We start from the raw sequence: 16,935 nt of genomic DNA, 5'->3' as shown, positions 1-16,935 counted from the left end.
AAACAATTAAAAAAATTTTAGATCCTTATTTTTCGTTTCTACGCTTTAAAGTCTGTGAGACTGAGTGTCTTTGTATACCAGAATAAACCTTATTTATATTTTAAAATCCTCCCTCCCCCTTTCAGTTTAAACTTAGTAATGGATTCTCAAGGAAAATTGCCTATCAGTTGAATACTTTAAATACATGTATTTCTAGATTTTAAATAAAACTTTACTCAATTGTTTATGGAAACGTTAACTTAGAAATTGAATCTAATGCTTTCATGTAATTTAAAAAATATAATTCATGCTCTGTTCTTCATGTATAAATACATCAAAGAACTCTGAGAGTGGACAATCTTCTTTAAACTGATTTACTGGTGGAAGTGACTGGTCTGCACTGAATCATCTGTTTGGAAGGAGGACAGCTGGGGATAGAGGTCTGGTCCGAGACTCTGGAATAGTTGTTGCTTTTTTGTGTGTGTGATTTAAATCCATGCTATTGATCTTAACAGCATCATGTTTTCCTATTAGTTAGTTGCAGCTGAGTTCCTTCTGACTCAAGTGTACAACAGAGCAAAACGTTGCCCAGTCTTGAGACCTCGTCAAGATCGTTGGTATGCTTGAGTCCACTGCTGCAGTCACTGTGTATTTTGAGTGTCTTTCAACCTAGGGAGCTTGTCTTCCACCACTCTACTGAACAATATTTTGTTGTGATCAGTAGAGTTTTCATTGGTTAATTTTCAGAAGTAGATATCCAGGCTTTTCTTCCTAATTTGTTTTAGTCTGGAAGTTCGGCTGAAACCTGTCCACTATGGATGACCGTGCTGGTATTTGAGACATTTGTGGCATAGCTTCGACTGTCATAGAAACACCTGAGCTACCACAGTATGACAAACTGACAGACCCAAGAACTATCCTGGCCTTCACGGCCCAATTTTGTGGTTTGAGAGTCAAGTAGTAAATTCTTGTGACAAAATGGAAGTCATATTGATTTAATCGTTTTCCTTTAAAAATAGTCCTTAGCAGTTCTTTGAGGGTGGGGATGGGGCAGCAGCACTTGAAGAGGTGAATAGATGTGGCTTGGTATAGAGAACCAAACCGTACTGGTTGCCTTCAAGTTGATTCAGACTCGTAGCGACCCTATAGGACAGAGTAGAACTGCCCCATAGGGTTTCCAAGGAGTGGCTGGTAGGTTTGAGCTGGCAACTTTTTGGTTAGCAGCCACAGCTCTTAACCACTATACCACCAGGGTTTCCTGGTATACAGAGCTCCCCCTTTAAAACATCAGATGCCTAGAATTTATTTGTTTATAGTCTGTTTCTTGACAGACATTAAAATCAATAGTTTTTGTATACCCATGCATGAAAGAATGTACTTTCTTAATTCAGCATAAATTTCTGCTCAAAGACCAGAGCATAGTAATCGCTTTGTCCCGGTTGTTCCATAATGCTGTAAGATAGGAAGTCTACTTATCTTCAGTTTATATCAAAGTTTAGAGTGTACAATTAACTTTTCTCCATAACAAATCCCTGATTTTCTTCTGAATAACCTTTCCAAGAAAAATTTAAGCATACACTCAGGAGATACAGTCTTATAATGTTTCTTGGAGTCTTCATTATATACGCTTATAATTCTTACCCATTTCTTCGGTAGTCGTTTTCATGAGAACCATACAACATAATATTGGCCAAATGACCAACATGACCATTGGTTCACGGTTTCCTTTCGGATTAAAGCCAGGCTGGTGCATCCTGGTCATCTTCACTATATATAGCACACAGAGAGCCATTCGAGAAAATGTTAAATATGACACCTATAATTAGAAAGACCTATGGTTAAACAGCAATTTTAAGCATGAGGTAATTTTGGGGATGTCTTAAAAACAACGATTAATCCAAACTTTTCAACGCAGTTTATACAGCAGTAAATTCTTTTTTTCCACCAACCATGCTCTTTAAAAGAAATGCCTGCTATCTGGCCTTAGTGTCTTAATGGGTTAATTTGGCAGGTCATTAAAGGTACAGAATTTCAAAGCAAGAGTTCACGTCTCTCCCACATTTCTTATTCTAACTTCACAGGCCCTTACAACACCTTCCTGGGACCCAACAGGCTTGAACAAATGTAAAGAGTCAGTGAACACCCAGGGGCCTAAGGAATCCTGTTGCACGTACTAAGAAAAAGTAGAAAGACTGCGATTAGATTAGGCAAGGTGGGAATGGGATATTGGCAGGTAAAAACACCGGAAAGTTACAACTTGGGTTATTTTTTAACTGGCTTCCTACAAACAAAGCCAGTGTGGGTGTCTCATTCGCTACCTTGTAAATGAACTTCAGGTGTTCTTTAGTTGGGGGGAGCCTTCTGAATCTGAGAACCTGGCGACGGTTCAACGACTCCGCCCTCGGGGTCCCCAGGGGGCGTCTTCTGGAGAGACTGATTGGGGCGAAGGCACAGAGAAAGCAGGGAGTGGAGGGCGAGCGACGCCGGCCCCGAAAATAAACACAAGACAGCCTTGCTCTCTTTTGGTGGAAACTTCCCCGGCCGCGACCGGAGCGGGAGAGGGCGGCGGGGCGGCGGTTCCCCTCGCAGAGACAGAGAACAGTGCGCACGAGTCTCGGGGCGCGCGGCGAGCGCGGCGGCCGCCGCCTCCCCCCCTCCCCGCCTCCGCCTGCGCTGCCTCCTCCCTCCGCCCGGCGCGGCCTCCCTCGCTCCCTCCCCTCGTGGCTGGCTCCGGCGGCGGCGGCGGGCGGGGAGGGCGTGCGCCGGCCGAGAGGTGTCGGCGACAAGGGAAGGGAAGTTTCAAGTGGAAGGTCGTCCGCCGGCCGACGCGTCCTCCGGTCTCCTCCGGCAGCATCATGGCGGAGCCGAGCGGCTCTCCCGTGCACGTCCAGCAGCCCCAGCAGGCGGCCCCGGTGACAGCGGCGGCCGCGACAGCAGCGCCGGCCCCGGCGGCGCCCGCGGCCCCGGTCCCGGCCCCGGCGGCGCAGGCCGTCGGCTGGCCCATCTGCAGGGACGCGTACGAGCTGCAGGAGGTTATCGGTCAGTGCAGCGGGTGCGGCGGGGCCGGCCCAGGCCGGGCGCAGAGGCCGGGCGGGAGGTGCGGCTGGGGGTGGGCGGGGGCGCGGGATGCTAGGCTCGCTTGCATGCGCGCCCCGGAGGCCGAGCGACCGGCTTCGGGGCCTACCGGCTTCAACAGTTCTCCCCCCCACCCCCAATTCATTTGTTCGTTCTCTGAGCGCTGCTGCTGCTGCAGGAGGCGGCGCGGCGGATGTGACTCGCACTGCAGACGAGCCGCATGCTGCAAACTTTTATCTCCGGGATCGCCGGGGTGGCGGAGCTGGGGACCCGGCAACGCCGCCGCATCTCCTACCACCCTGGCGCCCCGGGGTCACAGTCCTCGGTGGGGGGCCACGCGGGCAGGCAGCCGTGGGTGGGGTGGGGTTGCGGGGGCGCCGCCCTGGGCTGCCAGCGCCCCTGCGCCGCGCCTCGGGAGCCGCGTCCTGGGGGACTCTGCGGGCGCAGCCGCGCTTCTGCTCTACAAGCTTCGCGCCTCTGCCTCTCGTCACTACCCTTTCGCCGTGGGGAACGGGGCCCTGTAGAAGCCGCGGAGGCCCGGGCTGTTTGTCGAGCCTGGGGAGGATGCTGGCCTCACTGTGTGACAGCCGCCTCTCCGCGTCCGCGTTGCAGCCCTACTCTCCATGAAGCCCTGCGCGCCGGGGTACCCGCCCTCCTCAGTGCCGGGCGCGCCGCCTGCCGCCCAGCCCGGCTGCCCGGGGAAAGCGGACTCTGCCTCTTTCCCTGCACCGGGCCGATGCTTTTCTCTGGTCCAGGGCCGAGCTGCAACCGAGAAACCTGAGTGTGTCGGTGCCTTCTAGTCGGCTCACAAAAATCGCTTTATCTTACATTTTTAAAAACCTGGGAAAGTCGAAAAGCAAGAAGCTGTGGCGTTACTTTTCCTTGGGCAGGCACGTGAAGGGCCAGGAGATTTGTGTTGACCTTTGATTTAGAACCTTCTCCGTATGGGATCTTCCTGTTTAAGAGTTGTTAAACCCACTTAGGGAAGCCCCTAGGTAAAGTGAGCCCTCAGATACTAACCTTATTGGCTCTGGGATGGGGTGCTGCTTTCCCATAATCTTAATGTTTCAGCACAGTGATGAAAAAGGAATTCAGGATATTTAACTTAAATGTCTTTTCTGCCTTGCGCTTTAAAAAATTCTTCTCCCCCCACCTTTTTAAAAATCAAAACAGATAAAAGAATTTCATTAGGTGTTTAAATTATTAGTCTTTATCACCTGCTACTGGGTGAATGGAACGTATTTTGCGTTTAAATAATAGCCTTTTCCCAAAGCTGCTTATACAATTAAATACGTAGCTCGTGATGCCACTTGAATACAGTTTAGAGTAACTGCTTACACTGAAATATATTTATGAAAACAAAGGGTGGGACAGTAATCTGGGATAAAAAAGCTGTAATAGGTATCTGTAGCTAAAATCCTTGGAAAACCTAGGCTTTTCATAACTCGGCCAAACACTCTCAAGCTATGAGTCTTCACATCACTGCCAGGATGGATTAAAAGGCTTCAAGAGCTCCTCAAAGCCTTGAGTATTCAGTGAAAACTCCTTTAACCTGGTGTATAAGCCCCTTCATCTTTCCAGCTTTATTTCCTGCCCTCAGCCTGCATCCCCTCTCCCATAGTCTGCTTACATCGGCTGTACTCAGAGTACTTTGCTATCCTCCAACACATCTGGTCTTCCGTCCCCTGCTGCCTTCGCACAGGCTATTCAGTAAGTGCCCGTCTTTGTCCAGGGAGTCTCACTCAGCTTCCAAGACCAGGATGAATATCCCTTGAGAAGCCTTACACTTCTCTCTAGGTAAAAGGCAAAGTAGTGTGGCCTCTTCTGCCCCCTTTTTTACATACCTTTTTACGTGCCATCCCGTAGTTTGTATTTACTAAACAAAATCTGAATGCTTACTATGTCACAAAGGTCCCTGGATTGCACAAATGGTTTGTGCTCCACCACTAACCTAAAGGTTGGCAGTTCAGATGCACCCAGCAGCACTGTGGAAGAAAGGCCTGGCAACCTGCCTCCACAAAGATTACAACCAAGAAAACCATATGGAGCAGCTCTACTCTGTAACGCTTGGGGTTGCCATCAGTTAGAATCAACTCATTGGTAGTGGAGTACTATGTCCCAAGCACTATGCTAGCTGCTAAAAAAGCAGTATGGAAATTAACAAAAATGGTCCCTGCCCTCAAGGATTTAATGAGTTGATTAGGAGATATCTGCAAATAATTCTGTAGGATGATGAGTAAGCACTGGGAGAGCACAAAGAAGGGAGTGATTGCTAGGAGACATAAGGAAGCAGTGAAATTTATAAGAAGAGGTCATATTAGAGCTGGATTTGAATTCTGAGTAAGAGTTTGTTAAATACTTAGTTGTGTAGACAAGCCTCATGCTGCAAACTTTTAGCTCTGGATCACCTTCCCTGACCAGCCATGAGCTCCTCCAGGGGCTTAGTCATCCCTCTGTCCTCCATATGTAGGGCTAGTCCGTAAAAGCTGAATGTACGTGTTTCCATAGAGTTTAGACCAGAGTTTATAACCAATTTACATTCTTATCTTGTTAATTTTTAGGGTTAAATTGCAGGCTTTGTCTTTTGAAAAAATTATTTTAAGTTGGCCAGTTTTCTGAACTAATGAATAAAATCTCGGTTTAATTTAAGTGATAGGATTAATCACAGGGCTTCTTTCTGCTTGCAGTAACATATCGTTAATTATGGCCGATCAATTAAAAAAAAATTTAATGGGGAAAAAAATAGAAACTTACCTGAGAAATTGTTGAGAACAGAAATAACTGCTTATTATTACCTCTACCCAGATCTCTGCACATTCACATTATAGGAAGGGCTTTCCTGCATTTTAAGTATAACTCATATTTTTCCAACTAAAAGAGATGGCCTGTGTGGAGACCAAGTTATTGAAAAATCAAATTGTGGAACGGGGTTTTGTAAAGGCTTAATGTTTATAGGGGATTACAAACCCCTTTCCATTTAGTGTTTAATGCTAGTTGAGTAATTAAGAGTGTACTTGTGGTTAAGCGCCTTTGCTTAAACACTACACGCAGAAGTTAGTAGTTTAAACGCTGAACCAGTTTGGACACGAATGCCATTTGACAGCCTCTGCCTCTACCCACCATAAGGCAGGTGTCATATGATATGATTCCGGCAGTGAGAGCCTTGACCAGCAGGAGGCTCGGATGTGCTGGAGGAGAAGGCCCAGGGAGGCATGGTGTTGTAACTTTCCAGCGTGGCACAGAGCACTTTTTCTTCATTTCCTTCTGGCAGAGGTTGGGCCTCAGGATTAGAAAAGAATATAGGTTTACTAAAATCCAAACAGAGTAGGTTCAGTTGTTTGACTTTTTCTGTTTTAGAAAAATAAACACAGGATTTTCCAAGTCTAAAAATAAAGTTTTCTCTTTGTTGTATTGTTGTTCTTGTGTTATAGATGAATGGAGAAATTGTAATGCTCCTAGGAGTAATCTGGCACAGAAATTTATGCTTGATCTGAAAATGATATAAAATCTGCCGAAGATAGCTTTGTACTTAAAATCCAAAACCAAACCCACTGCCTGTGAGTCGATTCCAACTCATAGCAACCCTATAGGACAGAGTAGAAATGCCCCATAGGTTTCCAAGGCTGTAAATCTTTACAGAAGAGGATTGCCAGGTCTTTTCTCCTGCTCGAGTGGCTGGTAGGATCAAGCCACTGACCTTTTGGTTGACAGCCAAGCACTCTAACCAATGTGCCACCAGGCCTCCTTTTTGTACTTAGAGAAGGGCTACAAGTATTCCGAAATTATTAAATTCCTTCTTTAGCTGTCAGTATCCTTAGTAGATTTCAAATATTTCTGTCTCTTCTACACGTAACTGCTCTTTAGAGGCTTTCTAACTTACTTATACTCTTCAGCTTTTTTCATCTTTGTTTGTCACACCTGTCTCACTCCCAAATTCCTTCTTTATAAGTATAAGGGGCACTCAGAGCTACCTCAGTTTTAAAATTGAGTTTATTTGTGGGTGGTATTAATAGCATCACCATGATTCCCTAAACAAAGAATAAAAGGACAACCACGGAAATGTTGAGTTGGGTACCAGTAATGAAGCTGCACATCCAGAGTGGACTTCTCTGTGGAAGCTGTAGTTATTGCAGTGTCGGTTTCCGTATTTGAGTCGGTTGTTTCAGCAGTGGCTGTTGTCTTTGCTGATTTTCCTCTTCGAAACACTAAATAGACGCCTGCCCCCGAGTGTGTTTGATTTTCTTAGGTTCTTTTGCAGTGTGTGTACGTAACTGGTGGCTCATAAGCCTTACGTTATGTAGTTTCTGATTTCTCAGTATTGCTTCACTTTTGGCCTGAGGGATTATTTAGAGTAATCTAAAGGTAACACTTAATTTGCTGTCATAGTCGGTACACATAATTTTTTTCATTCCTAGAACCCTAGCCATAGTTTGACAGGGAGTCCTCTGAGTGCTTTATTTCTCTCCTAGGAGGCTTTGTTTAATCATTCAGGTGCATTTTCCCTAGGCCCAGGTGTTAGGACATGTGGCCAGTCTTCAAGGGGAAACAGCCTGTCTTCAAACAGCCGAAGGCATTCCCACTTTGCTCTGTGCTCTCAGAGGCTCTGCCGAGTTCTGTGGTTTAGGGACTAGAGCTCTTTTGTCTTTTTTTTTATAGATGAACTAGAGAAATCTCGAGGACAGTGGGAGCTACACTGGGTCACAGTGGTTTTCCTGGAGCCTTGAGGGGCCAGAATGCTGCTCTGGGAAGACCCATCTCATTGATGTGTGTTTTCTGATCTCCCACACCTTTATACTAGGCGCTTTGTTGCTGATACCAGTTTTATGTTTAGTTTGACTTTATTTTAATACTGAAAGAAAGAGGCCTAAGATGCTTGACTGAAGCACAGAACTTTTTTTTTTTTTTTAGCACAGAACCTTTGATTTTTTCGTTTAGTTTCAAACTTTCTTTTTTTTTGTAATACAGAGAAAAATGATAAATTTTTTTTAAGTGTGCTGTTCAGACTACTATGTGGGAAAATCTCAAGGTAAAAGAAACATGTTACTTCAGTACTTGTTTTACTTGTGCATCTGATTTGTGACTCATAAAGTTTTCCCCTTACTCCTATGGTCTGTTGTATACTACATTTTTGGTAATGTTTGAAAATTATAACAACATGAGCTCTGGAGTCAGACTCGTGGGTTCTTTTCATATCCTGACAACAGCACACACTGGTCTTGGCGACCTTGAGCAAATTACTTAAACTCCTCTGCACTCAGTTTCCTCGTTTGTAACATGGAGATGATAAAAATAGGGTTTTGTGAAGACTGAAAGAATGTAAAACACTTAGGATACTGCCTGGCACATGCATACTCTCAATTAGTCTTAGCCATAACTAATATAAACTTGGTTTGCTAATCAGATCTAGACTATCAGGAGAGAGCACAGCCCTGTCTTTGGCAAGATTGTGGAGTGCTTGAATAGTTTCTCTGGTAGCTGTTCACTAGAAAAGGAAGCTGATGGGAGAGGTTGCCTCCCAGTCTCTTTCCAATGGGTGGATGGAAGGTGGCTGGCAATGGGAGCCTCAGGCCCGTGTAGGCCTGGCTTCCCCTTGCACCTCCGCTGTGAGGAGGAAGCTGGAGAGACCTGTGGAGCTCTTGGCAATTTGGACAGCTCAGGGGTTCAGGTGCCAAATGGCCCTCTGACAAGTGGTGAGACCATCCTGCGGGAAGGTTGCTGGGAGGAACAGCTCATTATGAAAGGGCTCTGAGAACAGCCTGCTAAGACTACACTTTTCCTCCACCTCTGAGATTGCCCTGCAGAGGCTGCCATGTTGGCAGGAAATGCTGCTGACTAAAAGAAATGTTCGCTGTGTGTCCCAGTGAGTGAGAGGACACCCGTGAGTGAGAGGACAGGGGCATTTGTTTTCAGATAAAGTCATCACTATTGCTCCCCTGTCTTCTTCCTTCCCTCGCTTATAAATATTCTCAAGTCTCTCTCTTATCTGGAGAAACAAAAGAAAAGAAAACAAAATGCTCTCACTATTCCTTCCTCTTCTAGCTACTACCTTATCTCTCTTCTTCCTTTCACAGCTAAGCTGTTTGAAAGAACCTCCCATTCAGTTCTCAGCCCACTGCAGTCTGGCCTCTGCCTTCTCTCAAAGACATCAAAGTTGCTGTCTCCAGAATCTCAGCGACCCTTCTGTGGCCCAAACCAGTGGACACTGCAGTCCTTCTTGTGCTTCCTTTCTGCGACACTTGGCACGTGGCAAGGACTGGAAAGGCTCTGGTGTGGGCTCCCATGCCATCCCTCCTCCTAGATGGTCTCCTGCTTCCCCACCTGCCCCTGCTCCAGGATCCACATCTCAAAATGCTGAGGGTCTCCCTGACCTTTGAACTGGTATTTGCACTGCCTTTTATACGTCTTTATTTGAATGTTTCCTAGGAACTTCATACTGACAATTAAACTAATTGTCTCTCCACCTTCGCGCCTGTCCTAATCCTGCCTCTCCCATGGTCTCCATCTTCATTAAGACCCTAAAGTGGGAAGCATGTTGGTCATCCTACACTTTATCATCTTTGTCAATTTCCGTATCTATTTGGTTACCACATCCTCAGTATTCTGCATCCTTGATATTTTTTTGATGTATCTCTGATTCTTTGACTTGGCTGCCACCAGCTTACTTCAGGACCTTATAAATTTTTATTTTGGCTGTTGTAATAACTTCCTAAGCAGTTTACTTTTCTCCACTCTTGCTTCTGGCTCCAGTATGCATCGCTGCTAAAGTGATACTGCTACACCAAAATTTTTATCATGTTAATCCCAGGCTTAAACACATTTGGCTGCTCTTCCTTCATCTTCAAGGTCAATTCTAAGCATGATGTTTCCTTTTGGGAACTGCTCCTAGCCTCACTTTCCAGCCACATCTTGTCATTTCCAGCCAGTGGAAACCTTTTGCAGTTGATGAAATGCTTTAAATTTTCCCTCTGCTTGCAGCACCGTTTTACCTCCCTTCCTTTCTGTTTTTGTCTCTGTAACAAAGAGCTCTTTCTCTCCTTTCAGGTTTTACTTTTATTGAAATATAATAAGTATATAGCTTGATGATTGTTTGCAAATTGAAAATACCCATAGGACCTGCACCCTAACCCAGGATCTAAGACCCCCAAATACATGATTTCTCTTCACAGAGACAGTCTCTGTACCTTGAAGGCCTTTCTCCTTCCCCCTCTGGCTCTACTGAGTCTCTCATTCCCCAGCAGTCCTCACAATGTATGCCAGTTGTTTGCCTGCTTGCTCATCCTGATGCTAGGCTGTTAATTCCCCCTTGAGGACAGGGTCTGTCTTTTATCTCTGTACCCCACACTCATATTATGTATTTGATAAAGGTTTTCTGGATGCAGGACTGAGTTCCGGGGACAAATACTCTCATTCCCCTTGTGGATGTGGAACATTGCCTGGCTGCTCAAAATTTGCCTTCCTGGATCCTGAGGATTTGATCTTGCCTGCGGTTAATGATGGTGCTTATTTGGTGTGTTTCAGCCAATCAGCTTAAAGGGCTCTGTAGAAATTAGCTCATTAATCCTCACAGATTAAGAGTAAGCACTTTTGAGTGCTTTCATCTGCCTTGTTCTGTAGGTAGGCAGCAGACGCCTGGCTTTTCTGGGGTCATAGGACTGCGAGGTGGCCTCTCTGGATTAAAGGGCCTAGATCTTCCTGCCAGAGTCCTCGTGTCATTTTACTTAGACACAGTGGTAGAATGAGAAAGTCCCGCCTCTGCTGTGCTCTCCTTCTCTAGAACTTTCCTTTCTTGCGTATACAAAAGAAAAAAAAATTTTTTTTTTTTTTTTTTGTATACAGATGAGTCCTTTTCAAAGGTTTATTTATTTATGTTGTTGTTGGGTGCCATCAAGTTGATTCTGACTCATAGCATCCCCATGTGACAGAGTAGAACTGCCCATGATGTTTTCTTGGCTGTAAATCTTTACAGAAGCAGATTGCCATGTCTTTCTTCTGTGGCGCTGTTGGTGGGCTCGAAATGCCAGCCTTTTGGTTAACAGCCAAGCACTTAACTGTATGTGCTTCATGGGGCCTCCTGTTACATGGAAATCAGGACTATTGTAGAAGCTCAGGGATACAAGTAAAACACTGGGCAGAACTGCAGGACAAGTGGTTTTCGAAGGTTGTTATGATAGTGGTTTTTTTTTTTTTTTTTTAATTTTGAAGGATGGAGGGTGATAGGTTTGGTATAGTATATGCTAGGATTCTAGAACTGAGTCTTTCATTTGAAGTCAGTACCAATCTAATAGATGTTAGAACTCTTCTATGGTGTCTTACTTTGTGAAAGACTTTTTTTTTTTCTTTTTAAATATGTTTCTCCATGTAATAAATCATATGGGGTTTTACATTGCCCCTCTAAGATAGATTTGTTTAAATTGTACTAAATCAACTCTCAGATGCTTAAAGTGATTCAAGTGTTTCTTTTTCCATATCTGCCATTCATTGGTCAAGTTTTTAATACAAGAGGAGAATCCAATATGTTAATTAAAAAGGCATTTCAGCCTTGGCTTAGTTGGGAAACAGAGGAGAAATAGAAGTCCTTTAGAGGGTGAATTGGCAGTATTTTAGTTCTAGAATAGATTTAGATAAACACTTTGGAATCCTGTGTGAGTTTAATGGTGCTATATTTCAAGTTTCTTCTCACTTGCCAAACAGTGAACACTGATTTGAAAATAAATTCAGGCTTGGGCATTAAGAAACTTCTTGGACATGGAGCAATTAGATGGTTGTATGTCTTGATATATGTGAAAATATGATTTTAAGATAGAACTGGTAGAGCCCTTGACATTCATTTTATCTCTTAAATTCAAACTTTTCAGAAGCCTAGCACTGGGGGGTGCTCATTCACTTCTTCCCTTTGGTGAAGATAAACATTTTGGTGACAATTATGAGGTTTAAGGTTCCAACGTTCAGGCACCACTGGAGCTATTTGGCAGAAAAACCAGTATGGCAAGTAGAGAGTGATGACTTTCTGCCATATGAGTGATAGATCTTAGCTTGGGGAGTATTTTGGAAGCAGTGACCTGTGACAGTTCTGAGACTTCTCGCAGTCACTGTGTTGATGGTTGAAGTCTTAGAAGAATTCATGGTCTTGTTTTGAACTGGTGGCATCAGTGAGTACCAGTGTTAGTAACAAGGGACATTCCAATTGCTTTCTTATCTACCCTGTTTAGTTTGAGGATTGAAAAAGGATTATATTTCCTTTGGTGCCTGTTGGTCTGTGTTGTGCTGCTGAGATTTTAATTTGAATCATCTGGTTATACCTTTTTTCTTTTATTTTGAACTGGCAATGCCACTATCCCCTCTTGCTTAATTGTGGTGTGACTTCAAGAAAGCAGAGGAAGAGGAGCATGTAGAATGTCAAGAGGAAGGAGTGATAGGTCATTGCTGGCTTTTATAAGTCAGTTCCCAGGTGAGCAATGGCATAAGGATATAGGGATAAAAAGGAAACTTAATTTTGGAAGAGGCTAAAGAGGAAACCTACTCTAGCTCTGCTGTTTCATAAGTGAAATCTGTGAGGGCCAAAGTGGAGGTAACTTGCCTATGGTCCAAAAGCCCCTAGAACCCTGGTGCCACCTTTCCTACCTACTTCAGTACTTTACTTACAACATGTTCTTTCCTTATTAGTGGGAAGGAAGACATTAGATGTTAGAAATATTGATTAAATGAGCCTCATAACTACTATTCATAACTACTAGAATAAATAGATATTTATCTGGGAAAATATTTACCATTGGTATCATATTAAAAAATATTAGTTATTTCTTTAGAAGGGTTGACATTTTATATGTATATACATACATATATCTGTTTCTTCACTAGAGTATGTTTATTTAACATGTAAACTAGATTATTCACGTAGTATCTTCATTTCAGGCATCATTTTTTGCCTGGTCTATTACAGTAGGCTATTTATTATCTTTGGCTATAACCTGTCAGTGAGATGGAGTTGGGTGTGTGTGTGCGTGTGTGTTAGAAAGTAAGGATGAGGAGCGGCCAGTTAATAGCTGAATAAATGTATATGAATTATACATACTTCATGACCAGTCATTGGCTGGAGCAAAGTTTCTGGTATAGATTCAGGTCCCTTCTACCAGACTGAGAGATTATAGTAATCAGAGCAGCGTTGGCTTTCCTAGCAGTCCCTACCACACTGTGCTGTCCAGTATGGTAGCCACTGGCCTCATGCGACTATTTAAACTAGTGAAAAAAAGGTAGAACTACAGTTCCTCAGTTGCACTAGCCACATTGCAGTGCTCAATAGCCAGTTGTGGCTAGTGACTGCCTTATTGGATAGTCCGTCATCACAGAAAGTTCCACTGGGGAGCGCTGGGTAGTATGTTTTCAGAAATGTTCAAAGACTGACTAAATATTATCCCGATGGCTGTAAGTAGTGGGAGGATACCTCCGGATAACATGAAAAGGCAGTGCCACTCTGTCCTAAGTACAAAAAGGAGAGAGGCAACGCTAATCTGATTTAAAACAACAACAACAACAACAACAACAACAACAACAACTTTTGTTTCTACTCTGTGCCCTGTTTGAGAGCTAATTGATTCATATTTTCAGACAGACAATTACTCTTTTTGTGTGGTAATATAGATACCCCTGTTAACTTAGAGAGGTAGTTTTAGATATGAGTTTTTATTTTACCCACTGAACTCATTCTGGGATGTCCTTGTGATTACTATAAATGCATAGCTTCCTCCCAGATGAAATCCAGTATTTTCAGAAGTATAAAAATGTTGTGTTTCTTAGTTTTTTTTTTTTTTTTTGTGTGTTATGAAGAAAGAACTAAATAGGCTTTTTGGGTGAAATTATAAAGAAGTTCTGAAATTAACCCTACTTCGGAAAATACCTTATTAATTTAAGTCAGTTAAAAGGTGAGTTTGAATCATAGTCCCCTTTTTTCCCCTTGAGTTAAAAATGTTTTGTTATTTGAGTAACTAAAGGATTAATAGCTTAGCCTAATTTATATATCACAAAGTAAACGAAACATTCAGTATTTAACTTGGGGCCTTAGTAGAAATTCAAACTAAATAACCACTGTATGGGTAGGATACCTGCTTTGTTAGGAGAGGGAATTTATGATTGAGGGGTAAAAAGAATCTGTGTAGGGAGATTAACTAGGATTAATTTTGGACGATTTGAGAACAGTCTGTACTTTCTTACATGTAGCGTCCCTTGGGTGAACAGGGCCGTGACAGAGAATGTTTTACTATGTAATCCTTTTCTATTTTTCCTTGTAGATGCCCTTTCTAGTTTCTTGAGTCCTAAACCCAGTGCCTGACTTTAAACAAGGGCTGTTGTGGAAACATTTTTAATATGGCACCTTTCCTAGGTCAGCTAGGTGACTGAAATAGGACTGGGAGAAGTGTTTCTATGTAGTTTCGGATTGTGATTAATAGGACAAATTTAAGATGAGTAATATATTTAGTATACATGAAGATCAGGGCTAGATTGTTAATCTTTACTAAAGTATCAGTTGTTTAGAAAGTAACAATTTCTAGGTCTAAGAGATGATAAGCCCCTCACATCATCTATAATTATCTTCCTGATTGTCTTTACAGGAACAGCAAGACTTTCTAAAGGTTATAATTTCACATCCTACTCTTTGAACCAAAAGGTCAGCAGTTCGAATCCACCAGGCGCTCCTTGGAAACTCTGTGGGGTAGTTGTACTGTGTCCGATAGGGTTGCTATGAGTTGGAATCAACTTGATGACAAGGAGTTTTGGTTTGGTATTCTTTAAAGCCCATTGGTGTTATCGTTAGTTGCCAGCAAGTCGATTCCAACTCAGGGTGACCCGTTGTATGCAGAGGAGAACTGCTTCATAGGGTTTTCAAGGCTGTGACTTTTGGCACATCTGAGTGGGTTCCAACTGCCAACCTTTCGGCTAGGAGTGGAGCATTTAACCATTTGTGCCACCCGGGGACTCCTTAAAGGCCATTAGAAATAGACAATATAAGCTGTTTTGTAGCTTAGATATTTGCTTAGTCTTAAAGAAACGGGGTGGTAACTGACCTTTAGTCACTAGGATAGGTAAAAGTCCTGGTCAGGCATTTATTCGTTTTGCTAGTTCTTTTAGGTTGTCTAAAAGTCTATCATTTTAAAAAGTGAAGTTATTTTCAGCTGTTTAAGTAGTTGTTTAAAAATTAAAGATTCCTTTGTCTCTTTGAGCCATTTAAAGGAAATGGCAGTAATATGAAAGGTGATATTTATGAGGTGTGGATGACTTTAAAATTGATTATATCAAGAATTTATATATACAGGAAGTGTTGTTTCCTTCAAGGAGGCTACATTTTACTTTTAAAAAAGAGTTACACATATCCATCTGTCCTCTTATGAAGAAATGAGACTTATTTTCAAATGTGACATTGGCTTGCTCTTAAGATACTTTCAGAAAGGTTTTAAGCAGTGGTAGCATTATTCAGTTAGTTATTTAACCTTCCAAAATGACCCGTTAGCCGGACGGTGCAAAGTTGTTTAAGCTCCGCTTTGCTCGCTATTATTTTTCTTAATAGATTCTGGATCGTTACGTCATAGAAGTAATGAGATTACCTGGAACTGCGCTTCGAGGTTACAGTATGCTGTTGATAAACCTTTGCTGTTGAATTGATTCTGATTCATAGTGGGATAGCAAGAACAAAAACCCATGTTGGACTGAGAGGTTAAACTGTAGAAAGGGGTTGGGATTCCAAAATCTTGTCTGTAAAGCTAGAGACAAGGTAGAGATTTTCCAGAAGCTTTTTTTTTTTTTTTTTAAGACCAGTGCAAGGCAGCAAAACCCTCAGATCTGGCCAGGTGTGGGGGCATATCCAAGTTTAAAATTTGCAGAGGGTCAACAGGGGGTCCACGCAAGAGAACTAATAGGGATAATGCAATTTTTTCCAAGAAAACTTCAATGGCAGCATCTCGTGTTGGTGCCTCATTTGAAGTTCTGCCTTCAAGTGTGCCTCTGACAAACTAAAAGGCTCAGTTCTCTAATATGAATTCTGACCATCTCTGTATCATGTTATCTGTTGCTGCTTAACAAGCCACCCTAAAAATTAGTGGCTCAAAATAACCATTTTATTTGCTTATGCTTCTGTGGCTCAGCAATTTGAGCTGTGCTTGGCTGGGCAGTTCTTTTCTTGATCTTGCCTGGGGTCATTCATGTGGCCTGCTCGACTGGGACTATTTTAAGATGGCCTCACTAGTATGTATGGTGGTTGTTGCTGGCTGTTGGCTCACCCTCTCTCTCTACTGTTTCCCATTCTCAAGCAGGCTGACCTCCACTTTACACCACTTTATTCACTGCAGTAGCAGTGTTCCAAAATGGTGAGAGTGGAAACTGCAAGGACTCTTGAGGCCTAGGCTTAGAAGTCACATGGCGTCACCCATCACTTTGCTGGATTCTGTTGGTCAGAGAACATCACAAGTTCAGCCCAGATTCAAGGGGAAAGGATTAGGTTTCTCCACTTGCTGGGAGGATTGGTAAAATCACATGGCAAAGGGCATGTGTACAAGGGGGATGGGAGGAATCCTTGCAGCCACCTTCGAAAACTGCCTACGGCAGCAACTTTATTTAGCACAAGGTGATGAATATACAGTGATTGTCATTCATTTAATTTTTGTTTTTAATTTGTGGTAGGGAGAACTAATTACTCAACTGCTTATGGTGTGGTTGATAATAGGCTTCATAAACGTATTTACTGTGGTAAACTAACCATTGGAATGATTTTTACTATAAAGGTGGCTTCAGGAATATATAACTTGCTGACAAATCTAAAGATGTCAATTTTAACACGACACTTGAAGGGTGGCAGTGTGTATTGTCATGCTGATCCTTTTTAGCCCTGAGGTG

The 16,935-nt window shown here is 43.0% G+C and overlaps 1 protein-coding gene across 3 annotated transcripts in view; it reads left to right on the top strand.

The window, feature by feature from the left end:
• Window positions 1-2,733: 2,733 nt before the first annotated feature.
• STK39 (serine/threonine kinase 39) overlaps window positions 2,734-16,935 on the top strand; it is a 346,663-nt gene continuing 332,461 nt past the window's right edge. For 2 of the 3 annotated variants that reach the window (XM_049887367.1, XM_049887366.1), the window contains exon 1: window positions 2,734-3,018. In XM_049887367.1, the coding sequence (XP_049743324.1) occupies window positions 2,835-3,018 (184 nt within the window). In that variant the 5' untranslated portion in view covers window positions 2,734-2,834. Of the gene's footprint in view, window positions 3,019-11,460; window positions 12,503-16,935 lie in introns of those variants that run through there. The other variant, XM_049887368.1, reaches the window with a different exon arrangement.

The sequence above is a fragment of the Elephas maximus genome, chromosome 6 (genome assembly GCF_024166365.1).
Source record: "Elephas maximus indicus isolate mEleMax1 chromosome 6, mEleMax1 primary haplotype, whole genome shotgun sequence".
NCBI lineage: Eukaryota > Metazoa > Chordata > Mammalia > Proboscidea > Elephantidae > Elephas > Elephas maximus.
Note: the sequence above shows the minus strand (reverse complement) of the source record. Positions and strands in the feature narration are given on the sequence as shown.